The 15,868-nt window shown below is 44.5% G+C and overlaps 2 protein-coding genes across 11 annotated transcripts in view; one reads left to right on the top strand and one right to left on the bottom strand.

Moving 5' to 3' along the window:
- Positions 1-2,620, bottom strand: part of Lpp (LIM domain containing preferred translocation partner in lipoma) — a 608,013-nt gene extending 605,393 nt beyond the window's left edge. For 8 of the 10 annotated variants that reach the window (XM_085832095.1, XM_029470446.2, XM_029470448.2 and 5 more), the window contains exon 1: positions 1,975-2,112. The gene's annotated coding sequence lies outside the window, so the exon portion shown is untranslated. Of the gene's footprint in view, positions 1-1,795; positions 1,842-1,974; positions 2,113-2,539 lie in introns of those variants that run through there. The other 2 variants (XM_085832096.1, XM_029470449.2) reach the window with 2 other exon arrangements.
- LOC147000611 (uncharacterized) lies at positions 1,468-2,602 on the top strand. Its single transcript, XM_085832489.1, has 2 exons — positions 1,468-2,097; positions 2,477-2,602. The coding sequence occupies exons 1-2, from the start codon at positions 1,468-1,470 to the stop codon at positions 2,600-2,602; spliced, it is 756 nt and encodes a 251-aa protein (XP_085688615.1).
- Positions 2,621-15,868: the final 13,248 nt, after the last annotated feature.

The raw sequence follows: 15,868 nt of genomic DNA, 5'->3' as shown, positions 1-15,868 counted from the left end.
GCATATGCAAACTAGATGGTCCGGCATCCCTAAAGCCTTTCAGAATCATGTCTCCTCTCCCACTCTGGAAATGTCTACCTTTCTCAGAGGAATCACCTCCTTGCACAAGAGACTGTCCCTCCACAAAGGGTGCTACTCAGTCCTAGCCCTAATAACCAGTTCAGGAACTTGGCTTCCTCTCCCACGGCCTATGCCGCCCAACTCCAAGGCCAGAGCTGCTTACAAGGAATTGCAAGAGGTGGTGTTGGGAGAGGAGAGAGGAAGGAGGGGGTTCAAGATAGTCAAGACAAGGCATTGCCCAAGCTCAGGACCCAGGTGTGTCACCCTACCCTTCACATAGTTAATCCTCAGTAGACTGTATTCTGGATTCCACAGGCTGCCTTCCAAAGATTACATACAAGATACACAGTTTCCTCTTTAAGTGCCCCTTGGCATTGACAAGAACACCAGGAGACTCCTGGGAAAGCAAGAATCTTAGTGGGTTTCTGCACCAACACCCCCCACCCCACCTCAATCCAGCAGGGAACACGGGGCTAGCAATTCAACTTCTGTGGACTTGGGTCTGCTTCCTGTTTGTAAACCTGAGAAAGGGTCCCTCTGGGAGAGGTTGACTCACTCTACAGTAGCCCTATACACTTTCCCTCTTCCCCTAAAGCTTGTCTGAAAATTCGCTTGTGCCGGGAATAGTGAAAACAGTGAACCATTAAGACACTAACATCTTTGAGAAAAAGTTTTACTGCGGAGGAAAGTTTGCAAAGGGAGTGTTATAGAAACAGGAGAGTCCCAGAAATGATCCGCGGAGAGCTCTTGCCAGGCATTCCTTGTGGGGGTGGGGAAGCAGTGGACCCCCTTCCTAAAGAGAAAGAAGGCCAGAAACAGTTTACACTGCCCTGTCCAAGTACCCAAGTCACAACTCCACTGACACGGTCTCCTGTCATACTCCCACCCCAAGCCACGAACACAATTCCACCCACGCCCACTCCCCGCCCTTATTTAGCCTTCTCTGGTCTGCAGCTGCCTCCCTGACAAGAAAGGCCTCGCCTTTCTTTCTTACTTAAGAAAACTCCCTATCCTTCAAAAGAGTCAATCACAGGCCCCTTTGGGATTTCGGGTCCAGCCATGGAGGCCAAAATAAGAAAAGTCCTTCTGCGAACTCCCATAAAAACCTGATCTTTGCGTTCTCTCCAGGATTTGGCCCTTCCTACTTTGAGTCAGGTTAGGCTCCTGCGTTCCAGTGAGCGCTCCCAGAGGGCAAAGTCTGGCCTCTGTAACCTACAGTGCTTAAAAGCAGTGGAGACTCCACAACCGCTTACAAAAAGATAAATTAATTAATAAATTAAAAAAATTTTTTTAAAAAGGCAGCTGGGAGTAGAGGTCCGGAGACACCGATCTTAACCTGACTCCACCTTCCAGGGATGACTTCCAGGAAAGCCTGCCTCTCTTTGCCTCGCCTGCCCTGACTGTAAAATGGGAAGACTCCGAGTCACTGGGTCCCTAGGCCCTTTCCGCGGTGACAACTGGGATTCCACGAAAGCTCGAAGCCACCGGGCGCGGCCCCGCCCCCTGGGCACCCAGAAAGGCCCGGGCCGGGGGCGCGCTGGGGACTCCCGCAGCCGCCCCTCCCCCACGGCGTGCACCCCGCTTCCCCGCCGGGGACCCGCACTTCCGCGGCGGGCGGGGCGGAGCAGGGCGCCCCGCGCTCCCCACCACCCTCAGCGGCCCGTCCCGCAGGGGGTCGGGGGTTCGAGCGGCGCCCGCGGGCCGAGGCTGCGGGAGGAAGCCTTCGCTACGGTACCTGGGGGAGGAGGTGGACCGGGCAGCGGCGGCCGCGACGGCTGGAGGCGGAGGCTCGGGCGGAGGAGGAGGTGCCGGGCACTCCCCCTCCCATTGTCCCGGCCCGGCCCGCGGCCCGCAGCGGCCCGCTCCGCCCGGCCCGCGTCCTCCCCGGTGCCCGGCCCCGCTGCCGGCCCTTACCTTGCAGCGGCCGGCTCTCCCCCGCCGCTAACGCTACTTATCCCGGGAAAGCTCGAGCGGGCCCTGGGAGCGAACCCACAGACAAAAAGTGAAACTTCGGCAGCAGGCCGGGAGTGGCTGCTGGTTGGTGCTCTCCCCCTCCTTCCTCCCCACCCCCTCCCCGCGGTCTCCCGTGCAGTGCCCTGAGCGCTGGAGGCTGACGTCAGGGGCCTGAATTCCTGACTTTGCCTGCACGCATTTGTCCATGTAAGGTATAGGGAGGCGTGTGCCCGCGGGCCGCCGCACTAGCCGGACGGGGAGGGGGCGCGGGGGGCAGCGGCGGCTCGAGGTGGGTGACCCTGGGCAATGCACTTCCTGGAGGAGGGGACGCGGGGGGAAGGAGGGGGTACAGGGAGCCTGGGAAGAGGAAGGAAGGAAAAGAGGGATCTGCCTCCACTGGAGGAAGAGGAAGGAGATGCAGGAGGAAGTCGAGAAACCCGCACAACTCCGGTCTGTTCTGCAGACGACAGATTGGAAAGCTGAGCTTGAGCAAAGAGATCCTGCCATGGAACACCCCACCCCCTACCCTAAGAGCCTCGTCGGAGCCCCGCCCAAGACTCCAGCAGGACTCAGAAGTCCGGGATGGTAGAGAGCAACTTCAGTTCACTTCGCACAGGAGAGCTCCGAAGCTGGGACCTGACCCAGTCCTGCCCTGTGGAGAGGAGCCAGTATTCTACTCTTAGCTGGGTTTCCGCCTCCAGGCACGACCCGGCCTCTAACTGTGAGCTTAGACCCAAGTTAGACCTAGGCAGATGACTTGACCACCCACTGAAGTGACTAACCCCAGTTCCTGGAAGGTTGTGGTTGACAAGCCTTGAGAAACAATGGCAATCGAGTGCTTCAGGGCAACTTCCTGTCCTTTGTTCAAAGACAAGAACCTTTGGAGTTTAACTTTTGCTTCCCAACCCTGCCCCTGCCGGGAAACCAACCAGAAAGCTTGCTCTGTTCTTACAGCTTAAAAAAAGAAAACACACGAACTGGGTGAACTGGTTTGAATAAAGACAAGCCTGTTCTTGGAAGGTTGGGTTTGGATATTTTGTGTTTGATATTTGTAAAAGTGAGCAATGATGAGAACCCCATTTACTAGGTAGGAGACACTGGAAGCCCTCTGGCCCTCAGTAGTGAATGCTTTTCATCCAGGCACAAGAGAGGTTTACATAGACCCTGTCACAAACTAACCAAAAACAAAGATGTGTGTGTGTGTGTTTCTATCCTGTATCCTTTGCCTTGCCCCAGTCTCCCAAACAACCTTAACCCATACTAATAACACAACCACCCATTCTGATCTTTGAGTGGGTTGGGTAGGATCTAAGGAAAATACCATGACCTGCACAACACAGCTGTCTGAGCACGCTCCTGACCTTCCACTCTCAAGCCACCTTCCACCACCGTGGACCCTCACCTTCTGCAGCCTAACTCAGTCATGCAGACAGGAAAAGTACACCAGGAACTACAGGTGCAGGGACGCTCCAATGTGGCCTCTTCTCCGGTTATATTTTGATGAACCTTTTTAACTAAGTGTCAAAGTACATACTCCTGTACTTAACATGTATTGAACATTTATCGGGCAGTCTTCAAAATTCAAACACTTCTGGGGCCAAACTGCTTAACCCCTTTGCCCTCCCAAGTTTCCCAGCTACACACACTCAAAAGTAGGAGTACAGCAGGAGAGATCAAGAGTACCTGTGCGTTCCACGGGAAACAGGCTCCCAGGGGTCCGACTTTCTAAGAGATCACAGTGTATTCACTCTGCCCTAAGCATTTCAGCCAATGCTTGCCCTGTGTGCTACTGCAATGGAAGTCATCCATTGCTCATTTAGGTATAACGGAACTTGACCAGCATCCCTTGCCTGCTTTACTCCCTTCTCAGTAACCCACTTATAAAGAATAATAGAGTTCTAATGAGGATTAATAAAATTTAATAAGGTATAATTAGAGTCATTCATTTCCTCAATCATACACATTGTAAGAGTGCTGTGTTGATCCAGAAATGCTACTAATTATGTTGAAACTGTTCTCTGTGTTGGGGGAGATCACTGTATCGCTTCTCCTGAAGTACTGATGCATCGCTCAGGTAGGTATGGTGTTCGCCTGAGCATTATAGAAAGTTATAATCACAAGAGATCATTGCAGCACATGGGGCCCTCACTTGCAGTGTAAGTGACAAAGTCATAGACTGGATGTCTGGGGACCCATGGATGTGCTTAGCCATCAGGAGTCCTAGCACAAACCAAAAGCTGCATTCTGCTTTGTTGTACTGCTTTCTTCTGTCCTTTCACAGTGTGCAGAGATTTGGACTAGGAAACTTGGCTCACTTTGCAAGCACAGTACAGTCTAAATACTGGTTGACTATTGCAGAGAAAAAGATGGTACAGAATTTCAGATGAGTGAAGGGTGTGGCCCTGTGGCCTCAGAAAGTCTCCAGGTTGGTGTGAAGGCCAACAGCAAGTCTGTCACAATCAGGCTGATGGATCCTGAAACTCCATAACATTTATCACAGACCTGTACCCGAAGGCCTCACTGAAGCTCATGACAGCCCTGTTTCTGGAGTCCGTGCCAGGCAATGGTCTAAGGACTCTTCCTATGCAATTCACTTAACCCACAAGTCCCTCTGAGGGACTGGCATGGTTTCTGTAGCTGTGCATGGGGAAACTAAAGCCAGAGGGGCTAAGCAGCTTGTTCTTAACACTAGTGTTTCAGTACACTGAGCTTCTATAGTGAGCACAGGAAGCCTGGCACCTCACTTCCCACTGCTGAGTGGCCATCTGCTCTCAGTGTGAGCATTCCATTGTAAGAGTCATAATCTGCAGCTACAGGAGAGAAGGAGCGCCTAAGTGGCTATAGGAGAAATGGTAAGGGCATGATCGCCAGGCAAGACAATGATAGGCCATATCGGTCTGATGGTGCTTCTCCTGAGCCAGATTCTCAGTATGGTCTGCACAAGCCTTGGTGATTTGGCACCCACTTGAGCCTTCAACTGCATCTTTGCAGCCTTAAAGAGACCTGTAGCAAGTTGAAGTAATAGCAGGCTCTGAAGCGTACCTTCTCTGTTTTCATTTCACAAGTTCTGTGATCAGGGACAGTATTCCTTTTCCATCCACTTAAGCAATCCTGCAGGCTCCTGTGTAACACCATCTTCCATCAGGACCCTCTCTGTCCCCTATGCCACCCCCAGACCACTCCTTGCTCTCTCTGTGTTTAGGACCTCAGACCATAAGACACTGGGCTAAGGTGTGGTCTAATTTGTCTTTTCTTCCTACTTTACTCAGATTTTAATGTATCCCAGAGTCCCTAATTCCTGCTTTGGTCTTTATAAGTATTCTGTGCTTGGAAATAGTCTTTCCTTTCTTCCTCTCCTCCCAACCCTGTGTGCTTATGAATGTGTGTGTAAGTGTGTGTGTGTGTGTGTGTGTGTGTGTGTGTGTGTGTGTGTGTGAGAGAGAGAGAGAGAGAGAGAGAGAGAGAGAGAGAGATGCTCATATTCAAAGGCAGAGAAATATAGAGAAGGTAGAAAGAGCCTGAGTGCTTAAATAAATAACCAGAGAACTACATCAAGAAATGAGATTGGAACCCAAGCAGGACAATGAGATGGTAGAGAGACAATCTGGAGACTAAACATTTGGAAGTAACACCAAGACTCTTGGTAGGACCCAGGGGAAAAACCTTCACAGGCCCTGATTTCCTTAAAAAGCACTGAGCAATCTTCCCAGGAGTCACTTCCTCCACCCTCTGCAGCCTCAATTCCTTTCTCTCATAAGGTTAAATGTTTAAATTGCATAGTCTATGAAGTTCTTTCCAGCTCCCAACCTGGATTTTACCTTCTCATCAATGACCAGGTTCATTTTCACAAGGCATGGCATGGCACATTTATTTGTAAAGGTTTCTTAATATCATTGCACTTAAATGCATGTGTTTCAGGTACCTGTTTCGTATCCCCTGGACAAGTCCTACTAGGTTTTTCTCCAACTTGTAGGCTGTGCCTCCACCCTCCACCACCCCAACTCCAACTTTTTAAATGTCACACATTTCCCTGTCAATCTATTGCTTCTCTTCTGCATCCCTCTCCTTCTAACCCTGTGTGTGTGTGTCTGTGTGTATCCATCTGTCCTTTACTTTTTTTTTTTTTTGCCTGTTTTTTTTTTTTCTCAGTTTCTTCCTCAGACTGAACCTGAAAGACTTTAGGCTGTGATGTAGGCATCTCTATGGGGCATTTTCTTGATTGCTAATGGATATAGGAGAGCCTAGCCTACTGTGGGTGGTACTCTCCTTAGGCAAGTAGGTTTGGGCTATATAAGAAAAGTACCTAACATAAGCCAGTAGTTAGTGTTCCTTTGTGGTTTCTGCCTCAAGCTCATGCCTTGAGCTCCTGCTTTGGTTTGCACCAGTGATGGTCTAATTATAGTCATCCTGTAAGATGAAATAAACCCTTTCCTCCTCAAGTTGCTTTTGGTCATGGTGTGTGTCAATAATGGGAATGCAAACAGGGAACGACACCCCTAACTATTTGTTTGAGAAGAAAAAAAATGATGAAAGTAGATACAACCAGCACCCCACCTGCTACACACAAAGATCTGTAAGATTCAGGGATCTGTTGAGACAGCTTGGCTAAGACCACCCAACAAAGGGGCTGGAGCTACTGTAAGTCCCTGTGATGGTGATGGATGAGCCCGGAGATGCCTAGTGCCCATTGGGGAACACAGATGTGGAGCACACTTTTATTTTCATACAACAGACAGAAAAAGTAGAGAATGATATCTGTCATAGTTAGAATTCCCATTGCTATGAAAAGATACCATGATCAAGGCCAATCTTACCAAAGCAAACATTTAATTGGGGCTGACTTACAGTTTCAGAGGTTTAGACCATTAACTGAACATCATAATATGAAGCATGGCAGCATGCAGAAAGACATGTGCTGGAGAAGGAGCTGAGAGTTCTGCATCTTGATTCAAAGGCAGCTAGGAGAGACCAACATCCGCGGGCAGCTAGGAGGAAGCTCTCTTCTGCAATAGGTGGAACCTGAGCATAGGAGGATGCCTCCAAAGCACACCCCACAGTGACATACTTCCTCTAACAAGGCCAAACCTCCTTATAGTACCACCCCATATGGGTCAAGCATATTCAAACCACCACATTCTACTCCTGGTCCCAATAGCTTGTTCAAACACATGAGTCTATGGGGACCATAGCATAATGCAAAATATATTTAGTCCAACTTCAAAAATCCCCATAGCCTATCACAGTCTCAACAATATTTGAAAGTCTCTCCTGAGATTCATGCGATCTCTTAACTGTACTCCCCTATAAAAACAAAATCAGAAAAAAATTACATATTTCTAATATATATGGCATTTGGTATACAGTACTGTCCCAAAACATCATAGCAAGGAAATTCTGGAACAAAGCAAGACCAAAACCCAGCTGCTCAAACTGCAAACTCCACGTCTCCACATGTGAGGTCAAAGTGTTCTTCAGACCTTCAATTCCTTTCATCCTTGTTGACTGCTATTGGCAGATCTGACATTCAGCAGCAACAAACTTCATTCTCTTCTGCTGGTTCCCTTTCCTGTTAGCAGCTCTCCTCAGCAGGTACCCCAGGGCTCTGGCATCTCTAACAGCTTGGAGTATCAAAGGTAATTTTAACTTCACAGCTTCTTTTTCCAATGCCTGAGGTCAACACATGATCTTCTGGGCTCCTCTAAAACTCTTGAGTCACACTTCCATTTCTGCAGTACTCCAGTCTGGTTGACTCCATTCTATTGCTGCTGCTATTCTTGGGGTCATCTCATGGTATTGGTATCTTCAATTCGATGGAGTTTTCCACTGCAACTATGCTTCACCAACAACCTCTGATAGGCTCTGTGATGGTTTGTATATCCTTGGACCAGGGAGTGGCACCATCTGGAGGTGTGGCCTTGCTGGAATAGGTGTGACCTGGTTGGAATGGGTGTGTCACTGTGGGTGTGGGCATAAGATCCTCACCCTAGTTGCCTGGAAGTCAGTCTTCCACTAGCAGCCTTTGGATGAAGACCTAGAACTCTCAGCTCCTACTGTGCCATGCCTGCCTGGATACTGCCATGCTCCCACCTTGATGATAATGGACTGAACCTCTGAACCTGTAAGCCAGCCCCAACTAAATGTTGTTTTTTATAAGACTTGCCTTGGTCATGGTGTCTGTTCACAGCAGTAAAACCCTATCTAAGACAGGCTCCTTTCATGGTACCAAGCCTCAGCTTCATTGTATGACCCCTTCAGTCCTGGGCCATCAACTGCAACTGAGTCTGTACTTTCACCACTAATCTTTGCTAGCCTCTCCCATTGCCAAACCTCAATTACTTTCTAAAACCCATTAATACCTTCAACACAAGTATCATGTGGTGATTCCTACATATTTCCAGGTCTAGGTGTAGCATAAGATACAACCTTGACTATCTCATAGTTCCTGGGGTCAACACATGATCTTCCGGGCTCCTCCAAAGTGCTTGAGTCACATTTCCACCTTTGCCCTCTGCAGCACTCCAGGGTCTAGTTGACTCCATTCTATTGCTGCTGGAACATAGTTTCTTTGTGCTCCAAGAAAACACTTCCCAGAAGATTTCACCTCAGGAATGCTGTTCTCTTCTTAATCATTGTTAACTTCTTAGCTCCAGCAAACCAGCATCAATTGTCCAAATAACCCTTCTACTCTTGACTCTAAAGCCAGAGCCATATGACTGAAGCTGCTGTTATTGGAACATACCCCCACCCCCTTGTTCTATTACATTATCACCAGCTTTCTGTTTTCCAAGTCCTTCACTGCCTCAGCTTGGCTGTCCTGGAACTTGCTTTGTAGATTGACCCTAAACCCAGAGATCTGCATGGTTCTGTCTCCTGAATGCTGGGATTAAATGAATGCACTATCACAAGTGGACTTAAGCTTTTCTTAATTTGGAACTTGTTCTGTACCAGGCTGGTCTTGAACTCAGAGATCTGCTTGCCTCTGTCTCCTGGGATGAAAGGAGTATACCACCATGTCTGGACCTAAACTTTTCATTATAGATCCTAATGAAGTTGAAAACAGAATAGCCATCACAATTCCTCCTCTGTCAATTTGACACATACTCAAATCTCCTTTTGTCCAAGTGAAAATAATAACCAAGTCATGATAATACCTAACATGATATAACTCTCCCTCTTACAACTGCAAATGCATGAGTTTAGCTGGGGTGGGATTTTGCCCCGAGGTTGCTACTTCCTTAATTCCATTTAATATTCTTGAACACAAGATTTGGCCTCATTCTACTTCCTAGTGCCTCTTTACTCTTTGAACCATACATTTTGTATTTTTCCTTTCCAACCTTCCTACACTTGCTCAAAACATTCTTCGTGGGAGTAAATTAGAGGACAAAATCTATGCTGGGATTTTTTTGATACTTCCTTTGTCCACACAATTAATATAAACCTATCTCAGTCCATTATGTCCTACTTAAAGCATTCCATAGTTTTCCAAATACAAAGTCCTAAAATCTACATGCCTCAAAACAAAAAACATGGTCAGGCTTACCACAGCAATACCCTACTCCTGGTACAAATTTTTGTCTTAGGGTTTCTATTGCTATGAAGAGACACCGTGACTAAGGCAACTCTTATCAAAGCAAACATTTAATTGGGGCTGACTTACAGTTTCAGAGGTTTAGTCCATTATTGTCATAGCAGGAAGCATGGCAGCCTGCAGTCAGACATGGTGCTGGAGACGGTGCTAAGAGTTCTGCATCTTGATTCGAAGGCACTGGCATTCTCAGGTAGCTAGAAGGAAGCTCTCTTCTGCAATGGGTAAAGCCTGAACATAAGAGGAGACCTCCTGAAGTTATTGATCCCACAAATGCTGCAATAATTGACATATGCCACCACACATGGCTTAAGATAATTTTAGATTAATGGAAAGAGAATAAATGTTTGATATGTTATTTATGATAGGTAGTTAGATAGATCCTCTCAATATATGACTACATATAAAATGATCCTTCTGTTAAACTAAATTATAGTCTACATATGTGCATGCATGCACTTTAATTTATGTATTATAAGATTCATGCCTTTGAAGTCTTAAGGTGATTTTACATAAATCTAGTAGATGTGTGGGATTGTAGACCCATTACTACATTCTAATATTGGAATTTTCCATCTCTTCAGTAGGTAACCTACTACCCATTTGTGGACATTCATCTTTCTCACCTGTAGATCTGAACAACTATGTACTTTCTGTCTGATTTAAAACAGATTTGTCTGTTCTAGAAGAAACATCACGTATTCACATATATGTGTATGTAAATATATATATACATACATATATGTGTATTTGACACACACATACACATATGTATATATATATATATATATAGTCATATATAATGCATGAATATTTGAAGTTAATTTCTCTCAGTCCAATGTTTTCTAATTTTCAATGTTTTTCTATGTCCTGGCATCATATATTGATACTTATTGATCACACATGGTTTATTTGTTATCACCAAACAATACACTAAGTAGATATGACTTGTTATGTTTCTTCATCTGCTAATGAATATTGGGATTTTTTTCAAGTGGAGACTATTATGAAAGTTTTCATATGTGACTGATATGAATACACAGTTGCCACTACATACACAGCCAGGAGATTGACCTAATGAGGGTGACAAACACATAGAGAAAAGATGGCAGACCATGAGCTCTGAAGGAATTGCACCAACCATAAACTCAACATATTATATAAGCAACGCTAATCACAATAAGGGTCTCCATGGGGCGGGGGAGCAGTCTTATGCTGCATTCATCCGCTAGAAGAAGGCTGTAGTTGATACTTCTCGCACATGCTATAAACATATGTACTTGGACCAGGAGAAGCCCTTGCCATTCCCATGGGTTTGAAGCATTGGGGTTTTTTAAGTGGCCATGCTCATGTCAATGAAACATATCCAATTAGGACTTCATTTATTTCCCACATACTTTTGTGAGTTTCACTGCGGATGCATATTTTTTTTAATATTTTTTTTATTACGTATTTTCCTCAATTACATTTCCAATGCTATCCCAAAAGTCCCCCATACTCTCCCCCCCCCACTTCCTTACCCACCCATTCCCATTTTTTGGCCCTGGCGTTCCCCTGTACTGGGGCATATAAAGTTTGAGTGTCCAATGGGCCTCTCTTTCCAGTGATGGCCGACTAGGCCATCTTTTGATACATATGCAGCTAGAGTCAAGAGCTCCGGGGTACTGGTTAGTTCATAATGTTGTTGCACCTACAGGGTTGCAGATCTCTTTAGCTCCTTGGATACTTTCTCTAGCTCCTCCATTGGGGGCCCCGTGATCCATCCAATAGCTGACTGTGAGCATCCACTTATGTGTTTGCTAGGCCCCGGCCTAGTCTCACAAGAGACAGCTATATCAGGGTCCTTTCAGCAAACGCTTGCTAGTGTATGCAATGGTGTCATCATTTGGAGGCTAATTATGGGATGGATCCCTGGATATGGCAGTCTCTAGATGGTTCATCCTTTTGTCTCAGCTCCAAACTTTGTCTCTGTAACTCCTTCCATGGGTAATTGTTTCCAATTCTAAGAAGGGGCAGTGTCCACACTTTGGTCTTCGTTCTTCTTCAGTTTCATGTGTTTTGCAAATTGTCTCTTATATCTCGCTATACTAAGTTTCTGGGCTAATATCCACTTATTAGTGAGTACATATCATTTGAGTTCTTTTGTGACTGTGTTACCTCACTCAGGATGATGCCCTCCAGGTCCAACCATTTGCCTAGGAATTTCATAAATTCATTCTTTTTAATAGCTGAGTAGTACTCCATTGTGTAAATGTACCACATTTTTTGTAAAGGATGCATATTTTCATGTATCTTGATAACTTAATATTTTAAAATAGAGTAAAAGCATAACAGACCTTATAGATGCTCCAGAGTCTTAAAAATATTGATTGTTAATCTGCAGAATTATTTCTGGTTATTTAATTTTTCTTACGTAAAATGTATCACTTAAGTTTTCTTATCTTTTTAAGACAAGTCCTCCACAAAGAATTTGGATAATGAAATGCCTCACTTTGTCCTTGAATAATCTCAGTAATCCATTCCAGATAATTTGGATGTTATCTCAAAACAGTTAACAGTGTGTTTATCCACATTTCTAGCCCTGCCCTTTGCCCACTCACTTAAACTAAGATATAAAAGTGCAATCCCATAAGGATAAAATAGACCACAAATTGAATGAATCTAGTTTTCTTACCTTGCAAATAAACATCACTTTAAAACTCCTGATGTAGATAATTTTCACATTTTTATTATCAGGTTAGATGTCCTCTGGGTTAAAGCTTATTATAGGCTGATTAATCAACCTTTAAGAATCATCGGATGTATTATGACTCAAAGTTGTATGTACGGCAGTCCTTTCTCCGTGCCTTAATTTCCTTTCCTGACACTCTAATCTACCCAGTCACAATCCAGGAACCTCCCTCTCTTACTAACTTCTCTTTTCAATCAGTTGTCCATTCTAGCCGAAAGCTTTGTCTACTGTGAGTATCCTCCATCTGAATCCAGAAACCAGACATTGCCATCTTTAACATCTACAAATCCAACGTGTGAGTAGAGATGTTAAGATGGTACATGGCAATGTAAAGGCCACTGTAGTCCTTTCCAACAAAGGTTTTAGTGTGTGTGTGGGGGGGGGTTGTCTGTTTGTTTGAGAAAGGTTCTTACCATGTAGCTCTTGCTGATCTGGAACTCACTATGTAATCCAGGCTGGCCTCGAATTCACAGATACCTGTCCACCTCTGCTGGGATTAAAGGTGTGTACCACTACACCCGGCTGTACAAGGTTCTTCTGAGCAGGGACACACACTAGTCCTCACAAGTCATTTGTTTTTCACAGTGCTCTCTTCTCACCTGGTTGAAGCTGGTGTTTATTCCCATATTTAATCAGGGAGACAATGCCCTAACTAGGCATTTTAAACTACCAAGTAAAACCTCCAGTGCTAGGAATAAGTTGCATGTTGTGGAGCCATTGTCAAAAGGAGTCCCATAGACCACCCCCAAAGGTCAGAAGCTACTGCCTACTTAATATTTACACTTCACAACTTGATGGTGAGGTCCTCTTGTTGAACATACCACTTATTTATGTTATCAAACATGAGGAAGTCGAGCTTGTCCCTAACTAAAAGCTTCAGTGACATTCCTGGTACAGAGAGGTATTACCAGAGGAAAAAAGTCAGCATCGATATGAGCCATCTACCAACCCTGCAGCCTACAGCAACCTGACTGCCATATGTACTGGTACAATGGTGGCATGAATGTTGTGGGAGACACCACCCACTTTTGGATTGGCTTTAAGGCTCGTGAGATGAAATCTATAAAATGACACTGCTAAAGTGACCAAGAACCTGAGACTAGAGACGTCATGGTCCCCAAGGATAAGCTTAACCACTACTATTATCATACTAAAGAAACATAGCGATAAAATGATTCCTAGTGACATATTGCTATGCCCATAGATCTCTAATCAGAGTAGCTTCTTCTATCAGTGGATGGTAATTAAAACAGAGACCCACACCTGGAAAATATGCAGAGCACTCAGCCTCAAAGGAGAGTCTTTATTAAACCCCTTCCTTCAAGGTTCAGGATTCTATGCAAAAAAGAAGGCAGAAAGAGTATAAAGATGACTTCAACAAATTAGCATCTTCCAAACACAGCAGGACTGATACTCCTATAAATCCCATACTATGACAGCACACACAACACTAGGACAGGTTCACAAAGTCGGTGAACAAGTCTCACCCCAACCAAGAAGCTATTTGCAACTGATTCCTGCTGGGAAAGGGAAGACAAGATTTCTCCAGTGGAGTGTCACTGAATCTATCAACTACACTCCAGAGCAGGTCACAGGCCCAGGAGGAGTTGGCCACCACAAAAGAGATATGATGATGTCAGAACATGGTCCAGGAATGGAGTCATATGAATTCTGAGTGCTTGTGAGAACATTCTAAGAATGCAAGAGCTTTATGATCTCAGTTTCTTCAAAACATGGAATTATTCTTGGATTATGTTTTTGTGCTCCTCCTGGGTGTAGTGAATAGGAGTAAGTTTATTTCAGATTACTCATTATTGCTTGCTGCTCTTACTCAATTAAATGCTTATATGCCTCTATGGAAAAAGATGGTTTTACTACCTGCAGCCTACCCCGGTGATTGTATACAGTGTGAACTCTTGAGAACTTTGAGAACTTTACTCAGGTGATCTTTCTTAACCGTCAGAGTATAAATTGTCTGATGCTCTAAATAGAGTTGACTACAGCCTGAGACTTCAGTCCATCTCATGTATAGGCCTCACTCTCCTAGCTCCCACTGCCCTGTGGCTCTGTTGTGGACTTTGTGTTGTTTTGTTTTGTTGTTTTTGTCTTATCACTTTTGTTTGGTTGTTGTTGTTTGTTTCTATTTCCATTTTTTTAACTTTTGAGTTTTTGTCTGTTTTTTTGTTTTGTTTTATTTTGTTTTGTTTAGAGAGAAAACTAGGAAAAAAATATGAAATTGGGTGAGTAGGGCGGATCTGGGAGGAACTTGGGAAGGGAATGAATATGAACAAAATATATTCCATGGAAATGTTTTAAATTAATTTTTTTCACATTTTATTTAACATGCCCCCAGGGAACACTGAACAGTCCCGAAGTCAAAAGGCAAAGGGGAGAGGGCAGAGGGCAGGGAGCAGAGGACAATGGAATGGTGATAAGCTACAAAATGACAGTTTCCAAAGTGTTTTTCAAGGATAATTTTAAGGAAAAAAAAACCCACACTGTATACTTACATTGAACTTACTAACTTACTAACACCCCTCTGCATGGGACTCTACTAAATATTTACCAGAAAAATTTAAATGGGGTTTGAATATTCAATACTGATAATGGTAAAATAAACAAACAAATAATTTTTTTCTATAATAAATGGAGCAGTGACTTCAGTTCACATTTTTAATTTTTAATTTATTAAATTTTATGTGCATGGATGTTTGGCCTGCATGTATGTCTGCGGACCACATGCATACCTGGAGCCTGGAGAGGTTAGAAGAGGGCCACAGGTCCCCTGGAACTGGAGTGACTGACATGTGAGGCAACATATGAGTGCTGGAGAGTTAACCCAGGTCCTCTGCAAGAGCAACAAGGTCTGCAAACTGCTGAGCCATCTCTGCTGACTCTAAGTTTGCATGATTTTTGTTTTTGTTTGTTTGTTTGTTTGTTTGTTTGTTTGTTTTTAATCCTCTGAAGCCAAAAGAGCTGGTGTTTTCAGATAACAGAATCACACATCTACCTTAACTCATGCAGAGATCCATCTTTCCCTCCTTCTCCCCTTTAGCTGCTGATCCCCTACTCGGTGCTTCTTGACCTTCTTAATGCCTTTAATATAGTTCCTTGCATTGTGCTGACCCAACCATAAAATTATTTTCATAGCTACTTCATAACTAACTTTGCCACTGTTATGAATCATGATGTAAATATCCAACATGCAAGGAATTGTGACCCACAGGTTTAGAACCAGTGTCCCAGTTGGCTACAGCCTAGAACCTGAGTTACCAAGAAGGCGCTGCCTACCTAGTTTTTTTTTATTTAGCTAGTTTATTACCAGCTTTCTATTTGCCTATGGCACATCATGGGACAGAGAATCCAAGAAACACTGGACCATTGTTCCATTCAATGGTGCTCTACTTTCAAAGTTAACCTCCAATGCTCTTTTGTGGTATATTTGGCCCTTCATTTGTCAATCTATAACTAAGAAAAGATAACCCAAACCTCAAACTGACCCAAATTCAATATATACAAGCATTGATTTCCCCAGA

Source organism: Mus caroli, unplaced genomic scaffold (genome assembly GCF_978045245.1).
Source record: "Mus caroli unplaced genomic scaffold, Mus_caroli_1 scaffold_17, whole genome shotgun sequence".
NCBI lineage: Eukaryota > Metazoa > Chordata > Mammalia > Rodentia > Muridae > Mus > Mus caroli.
This window is presented reverse-complemented; position numbering and strand designations above follow the sequence as displayed.